Source organism: Fringilla coelebs (assembly GCF_963513975.1).
Source record: "Fringilla coelebs genome assembly, chromosome: 19".
NCBI lineage: Eukaryota > Metazoa > Chordata > Aves > Passeriformes > Fringillidae > Fringilla > Fringilla coelebs.
Window position 1 is genome coordinate 10,292,651 of NC_140045.1, and position 18,620 is coordinate 10,311,270.

The following is an 18,620-nucleotide window of genomic DNA, read 5'->3' on the forward strand; positions in this document are numbered from 1 at the left end:
CACATCAGCCAGGTGGGCTTGGGCAAGAAGAAAAAGGAAGCTCAACTTACCTTTGTTCTTCCTCTAGTTCTTCTTTGGACATCATTGACTTGTACTGGTTTCCCCTTAGCTTTCCAGGACTGTATTTAAAAGAAAATGTCTCCTCTGCAGCTGGAGAGGGGATACAAAAACAGAGCAAGAAATCTGTGAACCAGAGACCTCATGAGAGCCAAAACGCACAGCAGGGGGGTTGTTCCTTTGGATGCTCTCTGCTCTGCTCCTGCACCCCAAATGCTCTGGCCACCCCAGCACCTTTCCTGAGTCAGCTCCAACCTGCAGGAAGGCTGGGCACTGCCAGGGAGGCCCTGTGGGTCCCAGAGCAGAGCCAAGGTGCTGCTGGCCAGAGGATGGCAGGAGCCTGGCCACAGGCAGCACTGCAAACAGCCAGGACTGCTGTGAGTGAGCAGCCTGCTGGAAGCAGATCCAAGGAAATCCTACAGCACAGGAACCATATGCCATTGTTCCTGGATTCAAAGCTTTGCAGGCCCATCTTGGCTTATCAAGACATGCTAATCCTGCCCTGATTAACTCGCAGCATTTTCCGCTTCTCCTCTCCAGACTTGCATTCCTCCTCCCTCCCTCCCTCCCTCCCTCCCTCTCTCTCCTCATCCAGGGGCCCTTTCTCCAGCTTGGGGCTCATGGATGGTGCCACAAGCAGAGCTGTCCCAGCTCTCCTGCAGCCCTTGACAAAGCTTGTGAAAAGAAGATGCCACATGGCAAATGCCAGGGCTGCAAACAGCAGCAAGCCCAGGCAGCCCCGAGAGCACCAACACAGCCCCTCTGTCACCAGCCCTGAGGAAGGAGCCAAGGTCTCCTTCTCCTGGGTGCTCTCCCACCCAGCTCTCCAGCCTCACCCTGTGCTAATTAGAGCACCAAAGCTCAGACTCTGAGCCAAAGCTGATCCTTTTCCAATCGGATTTTGTTCGAGCACTATTTGCTCTTAAAAACCTCTCCTGTGCTTTATCTCCCTACAGATAGGAGAAAACAACAGGAGGGGAGGTCAGTCCAAGAGGGGGCCCAGGAGGAGCTGCTGCTGTGGATATGTGTTATCTGTGGGCTGCTTATCTGAGAGCCTTTATCTCCCAAGGACTGCAGGGCTTGGCTGCTTCAGTCCAACCATCCAGCACTCGGGGTTTCCACATTCCCAGAAACATCTGCTGCTTCCCCCAACCCTCAGAGCCCTGGGGATGCTTCCAAGGGCTGCACAAAAGGAAGATGTTCCTTCATTATCTGCATGGCCCTGAAAAAACTGCACATTATCCCCAAAGCAGTATGCAGGGTGACACCAGCAGGACCCCTAAAGGGATGAAACTCCCCTGGCAGGAGAGAAAGCCCAACTGGTGCACAGCTCATGGATGCATCCTCTGCTCCCAGGAGCACAGGAAGCCCCTTCCCATACCCTCCACCCCTGTTGTGGCCATATTCATGATTGTCTCTCCTCCTCCACCTGCCCAAATGAAAAACCCCTCACAGCCCTCCCCTCCCTTCCTCACATGCAGGATTCAGCATCAGCTCCCCTCTATTTTCTGATCAATACTGCCCTTAAGGATTTTTCTCCTTGTGTCCAGTACCTTGATTTTGGGATTTCTCCAACCCCAAGCTCGTGCCCACATTCAGCTACTGCCAGACCTTGGGGACTCCCTTGTAAAAGGTAAGTTTGATTTTTATAGTGGGGAAAACAGAGAACTCAGAAACAAACAGTGCAGTGCTTCACTGGAGTGAAGCACAGTAACTTTTACCAATTTCCATGCCAAAAGTGTAATTTACTAATAAAATTTGATGAGTCATTGTAAAAAAAGAACACCCCCCCCAAAAAAACCAAAAACCCCACTTAAATCTAATTTCTAGAAGAACCCCTTCAGATACTCTCTCCCAAATTTGCCCCAAACCAGGACACCATGCCTGGAGCAACAGGAGTGGGATGGGAATTTCCCAGAGACCTCCCCTCTGCTAATGCCCACATTTCCTCACTTCTTTACATCTCCATGTTCCTGATCTTGGGGAGCTTCCCTGGGAAGTCCTGGTGGATTACTTCTCAATTACTGATCTGGAGTGTTTCTCTAATCCCTAAATGCCTTTGGGGCTCTCAGGGGATGCAAACCCTTTATCCAGCTTGGTCACAAATGTCTGAACACAAGCAGCCCAAAGCTCTGGTGTGCAGCCCCAAACATTCAACTTGGCCATATTCCACTTCCCTGGGTGGGAAACAAACAAACAAACCTGGCTAGCTGGAAACAAGCAGTAATGCTGCAGCTTATCAGCACCTTGGGTGACCATAAAAGTGCATGGAAAGAAAATTCAGCTGGCTGCTGCTTTGGGAGATATTAGGAGAAAGGAAAAAAAAAAAAAAACCACAAAAAGAGGGTGTAACATCCTGTTCCTTATGCTGGTGCAGAGCAGGAGCTGCTCATTACCTTTGTAGAGCTTGAATGATTTCAAGGACAATTAAGATTGTTTCTCTCACATGGTTTTCTGCCAAATCAAGTGAGATTTGGGATTTGGACTGGCCCAAAAAGAGCAGTTTAGTTGCCACCTCCCTAGCAAATAATAACAGAGGAGGGAGGCAAGGAAGGTCCCCATCTCCCTGCCCACAGGGTGAGATTAAAAAAGGAGACAGTGTGTGGCTTTGGAAACCTCTGGCTGCTTTTTGAGCTCAGGAACTTTCTCTGCAGATCGAAAACAAACTTCAGGAAACACACAGAAAAGGGGAGGCTGGGTTTTCATGTAGACAGGGAAAACACTACAGGAATAGGAGGTGACCTACTTACTGAGAGCCTCCGTGAGTTCACATTAAAGAAAACATTTGTGTTTCATCTCTCTGCCCTCCGTTGCTGTGACCCTGAGCTGGCAGGGTGAGTGCAGCCCCAAGAGAGCACAGGCTTGCCTGGTGTGATCCACACATCATCCCTACCCACAGTGGAGGGAAGGCTGCTCTGGTGGCTTTGGTCACAGGGCAGCATCCCAGGCTGGGGGATCTCCACATGCCCCAGGGGAATCTCTGCTCGTGGGCTGAGTGGGGCCAGGACACACAGGAGGCAGTGAAGGAGGAGCAGGGCTGGTCCCTGGGCACTGCTGGAGGTCCCAGCTGCATCCCTCAGCCCAGGCCATGGATTTGCCCAGCCCCATTAGAAAATACTTCAGAAATGGTGTGAATAATTCAGGAGAGGAATTATTCCCACTGCTAGCCAGGTCTCACAGCCAGGGGCCGTCACCTTCCCCCATCCCATTTGCAAAGATGCCCCATGGTGCCAGGGCAGCCCTGAAGCAGAGCTGGACCTGCAGAAGCAGACACAGGCAGAGCAGCATTGCTGAGCCTCCATTTGGCAGGAGACACCCATCAATCCTCAAAGCAGACCTGCCACAGCCCCCCACGGTGACATCCCCAGCCACCAGCGCTGCGAGGAAGCCCAGCAGGGTGGAATGAGTGTATTTTGGGAGCCCTGTCTCCAAAGGAGCTTCCCCTGCCTTGCAGGAATGGCACCAGGATTAAAATTTGATTCTCTGTGGCATTAGGCATAATCCTCCCGAGCTGGGGGATTGCCACACAGCACCTTCAAAGAGCCAGGCAGAAAGTGGGGCAGGGAAGGGGGAACACCCCAAGGCCTCCTGCTGCCCCAGCTGTCCCCAGCCACCCCAAGCCAGGACTCCTGGGGACATCCCAGCATCTCCAGGGCTGCTCAGGAGAGCAGAGTCCCCTTCAGACACACATTCAGGCACCATCTGTTTCATTTTCTTAGGACTGCAGCAGTTGTCGCCCCAATTAGTCAATTAATCATTTTCCAATCAACTAATTGGCTAATCAGTTAAACGTGGCCCTGACTAAAGCCCCTGGAGATTGTCCTGGATGAGCAAGGAGCTTTTGGAGCAGCTGCATCACAAAGCTACCCCATGGCAAACAGCCCAAGGGCATCTGGGGAAGGGGCAGGAATTTCCTGGAGGAGGAGACCATCCCCAAGCACTCAGGCCTCTAGAGCTGTCCATAATCTCCCTGCAGAGTTCTGGCTTGCTTGGCACTCACCATCCTCATCCTCTGGCTCTCTCACCACCAGCTTCTCGTTTTCTGAGTCCACCTCTTCCTCCTGGGGGAGTGAGAAACAGAACAGCCATAAGGAGAAGGTGCTGTGCTGAATAACCCACGTTTGGGTGGGATGCAGAGCCTGGAGCTCCAGTGACAGGGCTGGGCACCCTCCCCTGCTTCCTCCAAGGCACAGGACAAAGGGATGCTCGCTAATGAGCGAGGTTCGTTAGTCTGCTTCCCTCTCACTAGTCGGTTCCAGTGATCTGGCTGTGAAATGCAAGCAATCAAAGAAATATGAAGGTTTATAATCAAAGAGATAGTAAGGTTGTTAAGAAGAGCCTTGTGCCTGAGCACCTTCCTCCCAGTGGCACCCCTGCCACCCCTCCTGCCCAAGAGCCACGGGGACTTCTGTGTGCCCCCAGGCCAGGCTTGGACAGGCTGTGCTGGCAGGAGGAGAAGGTGGATCCCCAGCCAAAGCCACCTTGCAGCACGGGCCAAGGAGCTGCTCTGAAGCACAGGGACATTCACCAGTCAGGCCCAGGGGTCAAAGGCAGCACTGGGGGGTTGTGCTGGGACCCCCCCCCCAGGAGCTGAGCACAGATGGGAGCAGCAACAGCACATTTTGTTTTTGGTTTGTTTTTTTTTTAAGGCAAAGCAATTTTGAAAGTTTTGGGGCTCCCTTCTACAAAATACAACTAAGTTCATAAAGCCCAGAAGCCTTGTCCTGTGCAGAAACTCCAAGCAGGAAAAGAGGGGAGCACCCCAGCTCTGGAGATAAGACAAGGACACTTGGCAGAGCCCCTGCATGAGAGATTTGCTCCTGCACAGCCCCGTGCTCCAGCTGCAAACCCCTGTGAGCCGAGCCCAGGGGTCACCAGCACCCCGGGCTGTCTCCTCAAGCCTCCTGGCCCTGTGCACCCCACGGGCTGGCAAAAGGACAGAGCACCTGCAGAGGGAGCAGCATGGGGGGAGGCTGCCAAACCCCTCATTATCGAGGGAAAAGCTGGGGGGAAGGAGACCCAAGGGGAAGGACATTGACCCAAGAAGCACAGCTGAGTGCTGGCTGTGCAGGGCAGAGCTGTGGAGGAGCTGCTGGAGCACAGCCCCGGCCCAGAGCTGGGTTAGTTTGTCATGGGGGAGGAATGTGCATTATTCACAGCCACTTGGCCTCCTCTGGCCACCCTGTTCCCCAGAAGGAGATGCCACCAGGACCCTCACCCTCTGCAGCCACGGCTATTTTGGGCCACACTTCCAAACATGGGCACTTCCCACTGGACACCCAGGCTTCCCCTGAGGATGGCTGGGGAGGCACCCAAAGGGAGAGCACAGGGAGGGGACAAGCCCAGGGCAGCAGTTCCCCATCACATCCATCTCCCCCTGTGAGCTGGGACATCCCCTGGGAGACCCAACCCTCCAGGAGCAGCCACATGGAGGGAGATTTCAGCCTCTTCTTGCCTGGGCATTAGGAACTGAGCATTTAACATTGAGAGCAAGCAGGAAATTTGGGTGGCAAACCTCCAAGGGAGGAAAATAGATCTGCTCCAACACAGGGGAAGAGACACTTGACAGGAGCAGAGAGGGAGCAGGCAGGGATGCCAGGCTGGCAGGCGACAGCAGCGTGCCAGGGCTGGCTGGGAACCCCTGCTCGTGGCAGCCAGGAGCTCCCTACAGCACAACATTTTTCTGCTTGGATGGCTTGGAGGCAGATGCCAGCACCTCCCTTCCCCCCATGCTGTGGCCCCAGACTCCACATCCCTGTCCCTCTGTCCCTCTGTCCCTCTGCCCTCCTGGGGCTGCTCCCTCCCACAGCCATCGTGGTCCAGCCGCTTCGGAGGGACCCACCTTGCTGACCCCCATCCCCAGGGCATCACAAACCTGCCCCTGGAACGCCATTTCTTTCTGCTTTAAATGGGCTGAGTCTTTAAGAGGCCACCCAACCTCACCAGGGGAGAACACCAGGCAAGCTTTGCCCCCCTCCCCATGGCCACTGCCACCCTGGGACAATGTCCCACTCATACAGGGACACTGGCACACTGTGGGCCGTGCCACCCTGCCCAGGATGGCTCTCCCTCCCACACACCTCTGCATGGCTGGAAAGTGCTTCGTGGCCACTTGTGTCCCCTGCTTGTCCTGTGTGCCCGAGGCTGGATCCAGGTGAGGCACCCAGTGGTGGGATCTGGAAAAGGACAAAAGCTTTGAGCACAAACATCCCCAAGCCCTCCCTGTGCTCAACCAACCAGCCCTGGCAGCTCCAGCACACATGGAAAATGCTCAAGGTGCCAAATAGCCCATCTTACCCCATGCCTGTGCCATGTGCTGAGCCACAAATGGCTCTGGAGTGGGGAATCCCAGAGACCTCCAGTGCCCTGCCCTGCAGCCAGGGTTTGGAGCTCAGGAGCTGCTCCCTGTGGAGCTCAGGATGCTCCCTGTGGAGCTCAGGGGATGCTCCCTGTGGAGCTCAGGAACTGCTCCCTGTGGCGCTCAGGAACTGCTCCCTGTGGGGCTCAGGATGCTCCCTGTGGAGCTCAGGATGCTCCCTGTGGAGCTCAGGATGTGCTCCCTGTGGAGCTCAGGAGCTGCTCCCTGTGGAGCTCAGGATGCTCCCTGTGAAGCTCAGGATGTGCTCCCTGTGAAGCTCGGGAGCTGCTCCCTGTGAAGCTCGGGAGCTGCTCCCTGTGGAGCTCAGGATGCTCCCTGTGGAGCTCAGGAACTGCTCCCTGTGGGGCTCAGGAGCTGCTCCCTGTGGAGCTCAGGAACTGCTCCCTGTGGAGTTCAGGAGCTGCTCCCTGTGAAGCTCGGGAGCTGCTCCCTGTGAAGCTCGGGAGCTGCTCCCTGTGAAGCTCGGGAGCTGCTCCCTGTGGCAGCCCCAGCCCGTGGGGTGGGACCAGGGCAAGGAGCCACCAGTGCGGGGGGCTGGCCGTGCCAGCTCCAGGCTGGGCTGCCCGTGTGTCCTGGCAGGGCTCAGGCAGCTGCCTGGGATGCTGATGCAGCAGAAGGGAGAGGACATGTTTGGTCTGTTAATGCTCTGCCAGCTGCTTTCTCCATCACAGGCAAACATCCCTGGAAACCTCCCCATGCCACCCTGCCATCCTGGGGCTGGGCTGTCCCGGCTGTCTCAGCCCCACAGCAGCTGTGGGTGGCCTGGACCCCCATGCACAGCCAGCTTTCCCTTCCAAAACCTTCAGCTGAAGGTTTCCCTGCTGTGCCTGGAGGGCTGTGGAGGAGGATACGCGTGGGCAGGGAGCAGGGACACCGTGTCCCTTGGCCTTGCAGTGAAATACCAGCGTGGGGCTGGGAGCAGCTCTGGGCTGGAAACGCCAGCAGGGACAAAACCCCGCCTGGAGCCTGCCTGTGCCACAGCCCCTGGGAGCCAGCGAGGAGAGGAGAGCCCTCTCTGCCTGGAGCAGCCCCCAATTTCAGAGCTCTCAGCCCTGCTGTGGCCAGTGGGTGCTGTTGTCCTGGCATCCTGCAAAGCAGGGAGGGGGATGATGTTGGGACAACGCTGGGAGACTTGGAGGACACCATGGCACCCCAGGTGCTGCTCTTCTGTGGGAAGCACAGCCCAGGGAGAATGCAGGGAGAGTTTTGAGCAGCTGGGAGTGAGGAAGGAACAACTGGAGAAGAAAGGACCTGAGTGCTCTGTCCAAGAGCCCACAAATCAGCATCTCTCCGGTGCACACAGGCCACGAAAACCTCCCCGCAGGAAAAAAAAAAAAAAAAAAGAAGAAGTAATAAAAATAAAGAAGGTGAGAAGCAGCACTTCAGGGAGCCGTGCACGTCATTATCCGGGAGCATCTGGAGGAGACTTGACACGGGCCGCCCCAGCAGCTGCTGCGGCAAACAAAGCTTTCATTGCCGAGCCAGGGATGCGCTGGGCGGCAGCTGCCGGGCCCCGGGGCTGCGCCGGGCTGGGAACGCTCCGGGAACGCTCCGGGAACGCTCCGGGCCCGCTCCTGCCCGCGGGCATCACCGAGCCAGCCCAGGCACAGCACAGCCCGTGCCTCGGCACCTCTGAATCACCCCTGGGCACAGCTCAATGGGCTCCGGAAAGCCCAGGGTTAAAATCCAGCAAATCATCCACCTTAAATAACAAGGCAGCGATCCATCTGCCTCGGCGGCTCCTGGCTGCAGAGCCAAGCACTTGCTGGATCATCACAGACGTGCTGCTGCCCTTCAGCTCCATGGCCACGACACCCGCGCGTGGGGCTGACTCTGGCAGCTGGGTTTGGAGCAAAGCAGGACGAGGACAGGGCTTCAGGGACACCTTGGGCACAGCCAGCACTGATCGTGGACAACCCTGGGGAGGGTGGCTCAGATAGAGGAGCTTGGCATCGTGACCCCAAAATGCCCCCTCAAGGCTCTGCCACCACTGAACCCTCTCCCAGCCGATGGGAGATGGGAGCCAGGCTTCCCACTGCAGCAGCAGCTGGTTTTCAGCTCATTTCTGGCCATTTCTTCCCCACTTCCTCCCTCCCTGCTGCAAACCCCTCTGAGCAATGGGCTTCTTTCTCAGAAAGGACAAGAGGAGACTTTGGGGGTGGTGTGTCCCTCATCCTTTCTTCAGGGACAGCCCTGGCACCTATGGGCAGGTTGGAGACAAATAGGTGCCCTGCTCCAGCTTCAGGAGAAGAGAAGATCCCAGGCTGCAAAGCAAGAGGAGAAAATTATCTTGGATTAAACTCCTGGGTCCTGTGTGTTGCCATTTATGGCTGCACTTTCTGCTCCAAGCCTGATGCAAGACATTGCAAAAGGGAAAGAAAGCAGACAGGAGAGAGCCAGCCAGAAAGAGAAAAGCCAGGAGAAATGGGGAAGAAAGAAACCTTTAAAAAAAAGACTAAATAATAATAATAATGTTGGGCAGAGTTTAGCAGAGCAAAGCAGCTGCTGTGTCAGCAGCTCCCCTTCACCCACCACTGGGGCTCTCCATCCTCCCTCTGGCCAGAGGAGCAGCTGCAGACCAAGAGCAGTTTTCCAGCCCTGGTGATGGTCCTGCCAGCTCTGGCATGCCTGGAGAGGATGTCCCTCGTGTGGAGATGGAGTTTTGTAGGTCTGAGCCCCCCAAAGTGTGGGAGCATCTGCTCCTGCCACTTCCCCTGTCACTGCTATGGGCAAGGACAAGCCACAGAGAGGGCAGAGCATTTCTGAAGCTCATTTCCACCCAGCCCTTAATGAGGATCAGGCAGTGCCAGGGCTGCTGAGGAGAACTCTGGTGTGTCCCACAGCAGGGTGAGGAGCCCAGCTCAGCAGCACCCATCCCTGCAGGCACCACCACATGCAGCCAGCTCATTCATTCCCTTTCTGCTACAGCAAACACCCCACACCAGGACGTCCCTTGCTGCCCGGGTGAGCTGCATGGCATCCTTGGGAGGAGGCAAAGCTGGCCCTCACCTGGCAGCCCTTCACACCAGTGGGCACTTCAGGAGGCAAAGAATCCTTGTGGCCTCTGCTCCAGCAGTGCCCTGGCTCTGGCACAGCTCCAGGGCTTCACCCAGCCCACAGGACCTGTGGGAGCCCAACCTCCTCGACCCGTGCAGGGAACAGAGCGCAGACCCCAGTGCCAGCCTGTCCCTCACCAGTGCCAGCAGCAGCCCTGTGGTGGGATTCAGGGTGGGCAGGACACGTGCACAGGCCCCCTGGGGGGTGACACACGTCCTGTGTCACTTCCCAGTTTCCATTCACTGCAGGAGATGATGCATTTGTCCCTGGCACAGGCTGCTCTGGGTGAGAGCTGGGCACAGCTGAGCAGTCAGGGCTCTGGGTGGGGAGCCCTGCATTCCCTGGCAGTGCTGCTGCCAGGGCTGAGACAGGGGCAGCACATCAGCACATCCCTCCCCAGTGCCCTGTGGGACACTGGAGCTGCTGTCCCAGCCCTCTGGCAGTGCAGACACGGCCTGAACAGCTGCCAATTACAGCCAGACTTAATTAGACACCCTCTCCCCTGCAGCACGGGGAGGGCAGACAGGAGGCATCAGAGGGAGAAATGATGACTTTTTAAATGTGAGCAGGGCTCCTGGTGGGAGCTGGGTGGTTTGTGCTGCCCGGTGTGTCCAGAGGCACCAGGAGCCCCAGGGAGGCCCAGCCTGGGGTGGGAGGCACGGGGAAAATGCACCAGGAGCTGGGCAGGAGAGACAGATGAAGCCTTTGTGCCTCTGCCGTCCAGGTGACAGCCCCCAGGCTGCCCTGCTCAGGCCGGGTTTGTGTGTCCCCTCTCCCCGCTGTCACCCACTCACCCCTGCTCTGTTTGAAGCCCTCAGCTGCAATTAACCCTTGGCAAACCAGCCAGGCTGCCGGGCCCTGGCGCTGCCCACTCACCCTCCCCATCCTCAGAACATTTTGGCCCGGATGGCATCCCGGAGGTGGCTCTGGTCCAACACTGAAAACCCTGCCCGGTCCCTGCCACCTGTCACTTCAGGACAGAATGGCTCATTAGGGAGTTGAAGTTTCTGACCGTTTCTCACAAGAACCACGCTCCACAGCCCCAGCTTCGCTGCTGTTCCCACCCAGTTCCCACCCAGCAGCTTTTCATTACGGGATTGCTTTGACAGCCCTGCCTCATCCATTAACGAGCTGGGGATGGGGATGGGAACAGACAATGACAGACTAATTAAGTTTTTTTTCAGTGATGGGAGCCAGCAGAGACAAGGGGAAATACTACCAGCAGTTAAGGGAAACAAGGACTCCTGGGCTCCTTTCCCTGCTCTGCCACTGGGTCATTTTGTAGCCGTGAGCACGATGCTGCAATGAACTGGTCACTGCAGAGAGGGGCAGGGAGCCTTCAATTTTAGCGATTTTACCATCCTCTCGGGAGATGGAAGCAGGAGGGAGGCTGAGACACGCAGCTGCCCCAGCAGATCCCAGTTTGCACAGGCAGGGAGCAGGGAAGGAGGAGGCAGAGGGATGCACGGCTCCAGCCCCTCATTAGCACACCGAGGCTGCTCTCCCTGGGCGGGTTCATCCATCAGCATTTTGGTCGAGTGGTTAATGGCTGCGGGCAATGCGAGCCAGCCTGGCACAGTGCGTGCTAGGCTAACAGGGGGGAAAGAAAATAAGGAAAGGAAATAAATAAGGAGAGAAAGCTCTCTGAGTGGCAGGCACAGCGCTCTGCCTGCTGATGTACTGAGGAGCCCTGAGCCTGCAGGAGCCAGCAGCCGGACAGCGTCTGCGAGCCTCTGCTGAGTCACATCAGGGGACTGCAGCCCTCACCGAGCCAAGACGGGCTGGAAAGGGAACGATTCCATCAGCAGCCGCCTGCAAAGCACTCTCTGCTCTGCCCTGAGTCCGTCCCATCCCTGCCTGTAACATCTCCTGGGCTTGGGTCTGGGTGGTGCTGCAGGAGGGGAAGGATGAAGCAACTTTGAGGATGTTCACAGGGAGCAAAACCAGGGAATCCAGAGGGATCCTGCAGAGCTGTGGGTGGTCTCTCCCACTCTGCCCACAGCACCAACCTTGGATCAGCAGGCTGGGCACTGCCACGTGTGTGTGGTGCCTGCTGGAAGGGCACGTAGTCCCTCGCGGTCCCTCAGCCAGCTGTGCCACCCAGCCCCGGGGCCGGCCGGCGCTGGCAGCCGCGGGATCATGCGCGGGCCACCAAACACTTACTCAGCATTGCTCCCCCTCCCACTGCTCCCCACCAGCACCCACAGCACACAGGCCTGCTCCCTGACCTTCCCAAAGGGATACTGCTCAGGCCCAAGGTGACTTGTCCCGCCTTGCTCACACAGTGAGGGAACAATTTCCCAGGAGGGAAAGCTGGGCAGGACCCTGTGCTGCTCCTTTGCTGTAAGAGGGGCAGAGGAACCCCAGTCCCACAGAGCCTAGCCAGGCTCCTGGAGGACACAGAACTCCCTTTTTCTTGAGTAAGAACTCATTCCAGACACACAAAACCCTGGTACTGCACCTGTGCTGAGTGGGGACAAGGGAGCTGAGCCCTTCTGTGAAGGCAACAAGCATTGCAGCAGTGCCTGCTCAAAGAAATCAGGGCTGAAGAGCAGCCAGAGGGGAGGAAAACATTCCCAAGACGTGAGCTAGCAGCAGAGGAACCTGTGGGCTCTGTCAGCCCTGGCTCTGGCCATCTGTCCCAATGGGTGCTGCCCCTCACCGGAGAGCAGCTCCAGCCAAGTCACCAAATTTGGTGCTGGGCTGGCCCAGGCAGGACCCAGCTGGCTAACGGTGGCGCAGGAGCTCTCCAGAGATCCTGGTACTCACAGGCACTGATAAATCACACGAGAGAGAAACAGATGTGGTTTCCAGGATGCTGTGTCAAGGCACGGGGCTGCTCGAGAGCTGTTTCCAAGGGCAAGGGGCACCGGGAAGGGGACAGGGAGAGCTCCGAGGCTCAGAAACCACCAAGGGGGGTGCGAGGAGCACGGGGAGGCAGAGCCACATGCCAGCCCCGAGCAGGTCACCCGTGGGTGTTGCAGAGCATCTCAGCACAGAGCAGGGGGTGTGAGCCCCCGGGACTGCCCAAGGCTGTCCGGTGAGTCAGTGCAGATGCTTTCCAAGGCGAGGGTTGGGTATGCACTGCCCGGCAGCCTGGAAACAGTTGCTGAGGATTACAAATGCTGCTAAGAATAGCCAGGAGGCGACTGGGCCCCAGCCCTGTGCCCGGCCCAAACACGCTGCCGGCACACGGCGACGCTCCCGCATTCCCAGCCCCAGCGCTCCCTTCCCGCCCTTTGGACAAGGAGCCACACGGGAGAAAGCCACCAAGGCAGGGAGTTCAGGTGCCTCAGGCTGTCACCGAGTCCCATCCAGGCTGGGCAAGAGCAGAACAAGATCTTCCCGTGGACACTGGGTCGCTCTTTTATTTTTAAACAAGATCCTGTGGAGGAGGAGGATTTACCGGGCGTTTATAGGCATCGCTGCCGTCCGCAGCCCCCCAGTTCAGCCAGGGGTCAGAGCTTGGGGTCAGCATCCTGCTGGGGCTGAGGAGTGGGGCGGTCCCTTCCTTGGGGCAGGCAGGGACAGCGCAAGGAACCCGCGCTGGCCTGGGGACACTTTCGGTAACCCACAGAAAAGGGATGCGGATGGGAAGAATAAACACAAACACATACCCCAGCACCTGGATAAGCTCGTGGAGAAAGGAAAGACTCCCGAAGGTTAGATATGCACACAAGAGAGGCTCACACTGACACACGCTTCTCTTCCCTTAAATCTTCACTTTCTTGATTATTTTTAGGAGCATTCCTTGAGGGACGGGGGAGGGAAGGAGCCAGAAACACCCCCCAAAACCGCTGCCTCCCCCGGAGACAACGGGCTTGTTAACACCCGAAGACAAAACACGGGGTTTGCCGGGACCTCTCTTATTTTAGGGGAAAACCCGGAGCGCTGCTCCCTCCCCGCCACCCACGGGGACAGAGGGATGGAGAAGGGACATCACGGGGGACTGGGGAGACCTCGGCTGTGGGGACCTAGGACAGCCGGCCTTACCTTGCTCTCCGCATCCTCCCGGTGTCCGGGCTGCCGGGGCTCCTCAGGCAGCTGCCGGGGCTCCTCGGGGGGCTGCCGGGGCTCCTCGGGGGGCTGCCGGGGCTCCGCGGGGGGCTGCCGGGGCTCTGCGGGCGGCTGCCGGGGCTCCGCGGGCGGCTGCCTGGGGATGCTCTCGGCCGCCGCGGGGCTGGGCTCGGCCGCGGGGCCCGGCTCCGCCGCCGCCTCCCGCTGCTCGGTGACCGCTTCCTTCCCCTCGCCGCCCACTCCGACCTCCTCCACCGGCACCCGGCTCCCCTCGTCCTCCGGCGCCTTGGCCGCGGCCGGTGCCGCTGCCGCCGCTTCGCCCCCGGGGCCGCCCTCCCGAGCCGGCTCCGCCGCGGGTTCCCGGGGCCGCTCCGCCGCCCGCTCGCCGCCGCCTCCCCGCAGCCTCAGGAAGACGGAGGCGAGGACGAGGGCCAGGACGGTGAAGAGCAGCGGGACGGCCAGGTACAAGTCCACGGCCAGGTCCATCCTGCCCTGCCGCCGGAGCCCGCCCGACCCGACTGCGCGGCCGCGGGGGGTGCGCGGGCAGCGCTCGGCCGGCGGCGGGGCTGGGCCGGCTCTCGGCCGGCTTTACCCGGCGTCATCCGCCGGCCCTGCCCACCGCCCCGGCCCCCCCGGCCCCGGCACCCACCTCCCCCTCCGAGCCGGCGGCCACAGCCCGGCCCCGCTCCCCGCCCGCCGGGGGTGCGCGCCCGCATCCACCCGCACCCGGGGGTGGGATTTGGGAAGCGGCGACCGGGAGAGGGAAGGCTTGGGCTGCTCTGCTTGATGCGAGAGTCCGGCTTGGGACAAGGAGATCTTTCATTAGACCCTGCCTTACATCCACAAAGTCATTCCCAAACTGCTCGGCAGTGCCTTGCATAGTCGAATCCTAGAATCATTTACATTGGAAAACATTTCTAAGATGATAACCCCTGTCAGTGAATAAATTGTTCCTAATACACAATCTAAACCTCCCCTGGCGCAACTTGAGGACAATTCCTCTTGTCCTGTCACTCGGTAACGGATCCCATTCGAACAATGGGAAGGTGCCAGTCTCCCGGGATGCTCCCCGCGCAGGCACCCAGGGCTTGGTGAGCTCTGACACGCTGGGGTGTCGGCTGGCCTCCGGGAAATGTTTAATGAGCATTTGCACCTTGTTAGCCCCTGGCTGGGTAGTGGAGCAGGGGCCGGCAGGGCCAGGAAGGCTGTCCTGAGTCCCCTGGGTGAGCAGCATCTGGCAGTACATCCATGCCAAGCTCCAGAGCATCACTCCACCTTCCCCAGGAGCTGCAGGGGATATCAGTGCCACAACCAGGTAAAGTTGGTGTCGAGAGCAGCTGGGCTGCCAGAGCCTCCCCCCGAGGATTTTGCTGCTGTGAGGTCTGAAAAACAGGAGACTTAAAAATCAGGATGTGTCCAAAAGCCATCACAAACTGGCAAGCAGAGTGGCCAGGGAGTTGTCAAGTTCCTCCAGGCTCTGCCACTGAGGATTTCCTGCCTCTCGAGACTGCTGGGAGGATTAGCCAACCTTTTACAAAGCAGTCTGAAATTAGAAGGCCTCAACTATTCCTGCCAGGGTGAAACCAGCAAGAAGAGGGATGCACATGAGGACATCAGACATGGAATTCACCCTGGAAAGTTTCTTGCAGGGAAAAGGTTCCGGAGGTACCACCCCGAGCAGAGTTTTTTTTTTTTTTATTGACTGACCAAAGACAAAACTCAAACAAAGACGGGATTAAATCCCCGGGTGGGAGGAAGGAAGCGAAGCCATGATCCTCACTGCGTTTGTCTTTATTGGTAATCCTATCAGGCAGGCAATCGTTAGCGTATGGATAATTGTATTTTTAGCAACAACCAGCCACGGTACTTAGCTCCCCTTCTCCCGCAGAGCTTTGCATTTCCTGGGTCTCGATCGTCAGAGCTGCTCTAGAGCTCAGCCAAATCACCCGGAGATTGGCAGCGTCACAGCGCTCTTTGGTTCGGCGGCTTTTCCATGGTATTTGGTCCCTTCCGCCCCCTACCTGCCCTAAGCCCAGCAGCCTGAAGGCACCATCCCGAGTCCAGGGCATCACTTGCTTTCAGAGGCTCCCTCTGAGCCCTGGAAATGGCTCCTGGCCAGACACAGAACCAGGGTGGGGAAGTTCCAGGGTCTGGGTCCTTGCTCCTGTGCTCACGTGGACTGTCAGTTTTAGGCACAAAGAGGAATTCTGGGTGAGACTGAGGGAAACTGGGCACTGGGAGCTGCTAATAGGGTGACCCGGGGTGTTTAGGTGTTACATTTCCAGCTGTCACAGTGCCCTTGATTACTGCCAACACCCAGGACACCTCCTGCTCTTTCTCCTGGCAGTATAAATTTTCCACAGCTCTTGGTTGGAAGTGTGTTGGAGGGTGTTTGCCCGCTCAGGAATGCAGCAGCATGTGGCTTGCATTAACCCAGCACGGAGACAGAGCACTTCAGCCAGCACCCTCCAGAGCAGGATTTATCACTGCCTTAAAATAAGAGAAGCTGGTCCTGACAGCTTCTGCAGGGGTTGGAATTCCTGACAAGGGAATCAACAGGAGCTTCAGAGGTGCCCAGTAGCAGCAGCTCCTGGCTCTGGACCTGCAGCAATTCCCTCTCAGGTTGCTGGAACCTGCAGCACTCACAGAAGTTCTGAGAGATGCTGGGTTTGGATGTCTGTGAAAAACAACACTCCTGGTCTTGAGAGCAACAGGCAGGAGCAGCAAGGATGTGTCTGCCAGAGGAGCTGCTCTAACTGAGCCAAACTCATGCAGTAACGAGGTGACAGGATCAGCAACAGAGCTCAGCTCCCCGTGTCCACACTTGGGGTGAGAGCTCCTGCAGAACATGTTCGGATGGGGATGGTCCCCCGAGCAGAATTTGGGCCCAGCAGGTCCTGTCTGGTGCTGACCTGTCCCCTCCATGGCTCTCCAGAGGGCACTGATGGAGTAAAGTCGGCCTGGTCCCCGGCCAGAGCTCCTGCTGGGAGGCACAGAGGTATCCCTGGGGCTCCCCTATCAACTTACAAGGCACGATTGATGCCTCCAGCTTCATCTGCACTCTGCGGGACCGGAGGGGATGGATTCACACTCCGGCTCAGCCAGGCAGGCTCCCAGCCAGGAACCTCCGCCCTGGGCCTGCCCGCAGCCCCAGGACAGACGAGCTCGGAGTCTGCTGGCAGGGGTGGCTCGGGGAGGGTCCCCCTGGGCACGGCACCCCCGGGCCCAGCCCCAGCCCAGGCTTGGGCTGAGCCCGGAGCGGGGCAGCGGCAGCAGCTGGAGCGCGCTGCCCTCTCTCGGGAGGAGAACCGCCCTGCAGCGGCCGGGAGAGCCGGGGATGGCTGGGGACAGTCCCCGAGAGCCCCGGGCAGGCAGGGGACGGACCCTGAGAGCCCCGGCAGAGCAGGGGACGGACCCCGAGAGCCCGGGACGGGTAGGAGAGGATGGCCGGGAACGGCCCCCGAGAGCTTCGGGCGGCCAGGGAATGGTCCCCAGGAGTCCCGGGACGGCAGGGGAAGGATGGCAGGGGACGGCTGGAAACTGCTCCCCGAGAGCCCCTGCAGAGCAGGGACAGTTCCCGAGAGCCCCGGCAGGCAGGGGCCGGCTGGATCCGGTCCCCAGAGCTCCGGGCAGGCAGGGGACAGTCCCCGAGAGCCCCGGGCAGGCAGGGGCCGGCTGGGTCCGGTCCGGTCCCCAGAGCCCCGGCCCCGCACAGAAGCCGCTTTCACAGGGCTGCCAGCTCCGGGCCGAGCGGGGGAGCCGAGGCAGCAGCAGCTGAGGAGTTTTGCCAACAAAGGGGGATTCAGGAGAGCCGCGGTGACAACTGCTCCGGGAAACAGCCCCGGCACGGAAAATGCTGCGCTGCAAACCCGCCTGCGGGACGGACTGAGCCGGGCTGGCTCCTGCTGCCCGGGCCACTGCAGGACCCCACCCGCCTCCAGGATGCAGGAACGGGCTGTGGGACCGTCAGGAGAACCTTCTGCAGGCACAAAAAAGATCTGATCTAACAGAGCACACATTCTCAGTGCCCGGCAGCCTGGGAGCTGTACAGGCAGGTGCTGTTCCGAGCTCCTCTGCATCCCTCCCACCCAAAGCCAGGAGGTCACTGAGCTCCAGTACCCGCCTCTGCATCCCAGCCACAACCCAAGTGTGGCTCCACGAGCCCCTGCACAGCGAGGTGTGCAGATACACGCTGGTTTCCAATGGGAAAAGTCAGGATTTTATGTTCCTAGATCCTCCCAGAACTCATTTTCCCTCACATAACATTTAAGCACAGACCAGTGTTGTAACTGCTCCAAACTGGGATTATTTCTGCAAGCCCCAGTCACGCTCCCAGTCACGGATGCCACTTTTTCCTTGCCAAGAACACAGCCCTCTCCGTTCTGATGCCAGAATTGAGAAGCTCTCCCAAGAAATGCCCCTGTACTCGCTGTTCTTCAGGCTTGCAGGTCATTCCCCTACCTGCCTGGCTTCTCATTTTCTTTTTGACATCTGGCTGTGTGCTGCCTCAGGGATATTTGGGTTCAATTCACAAATAGCAGAGCTCAGCCCAGGGGTGGGGATGGCTGTTCCTTGCTTCCACCAAAAGAAATGATCCAACCCAAGAGTTCTCCTGGAAGTGTTTGTTCTAGACCTCCTCCCTAAGCTCCTGTCACTTCCCCCTCTGCTTGTGAGGCCTCTGCTCTCACCCATACAGCTTTTCCAACCACTTAATTCATTTTACAGTCTAATCCCTGACCCAGGGCAGGCTCTGAGTTGTTGTTGAGGGTCTTCAAAGTCTTCAACCAGTACAACTGGCCTTGCCCTTGACAGCACACTGATACAAGCTGATATTCCAAAAGCTCCTGGATACTGGCAGCCATTCCAGCCCCAGCTGCAGTGCAGCAGCTGAGAAATGACACAGCCTTGGGGCTAAACAAGGCAGTGCTGCAGCAGAAAAGCCCAGTCCACCTCTCCCTGTCAGCACAGCTGGGACAGGCAGGATCCTGCTGCTGCTCCAGCTTGCCCTGCCCCTCCTCCTGCCCTGGGCAGGCTGCAGGATTTGTTCCAGGGGCAGCCCCAGTTGCAGGCCCCTCTGCTGAAGGACAGGACACAGCCACAGGCATCACAC

At 58.4% G+C, this 18,620-nt stretch overlaps 1 protein-coding gene across 8 annotated transcripts in view; it reads right to left on the minus strand.

Moving 5' to 3' along the window:
* The window catches only part of MXRA7 (matrix remodeling associated 7), a 28,863-nt gene extending 14,713 nt beyond the window's left edge, over nt 1-14,150 (minus strand). For all 8 annotated transcript variants that reach the window (XR_014616640.1, XM_084218771.1, XM_084218774.1 and 5 more), the window contains exons 1-4: nt 13,487-14,150; nt 6,138-6,233; nt 4,058-4,118; nt 51-150 (exon numbers count right to left, since the gene is read on the minus strand). Coding sequence is in view for 7 of the 8 variants with exons in the window: in XM_084218771.1 (XP_084074897.1) it covers nt 51-150; nt 4,058-4,118; nt 6,138-6,233; nt 13,487-13,996 (767 nt within the window). In the remaining variant the exon portion in view is untranslated. The remainder of the gene's footprint in view (nt 1-50; nt 151-4,057; nt 4,119-6,137; nt 6,234-13,486) is intronic.
* Nucleotides 14,151-18,620: the final 4,470 nt, after the last annotated feature.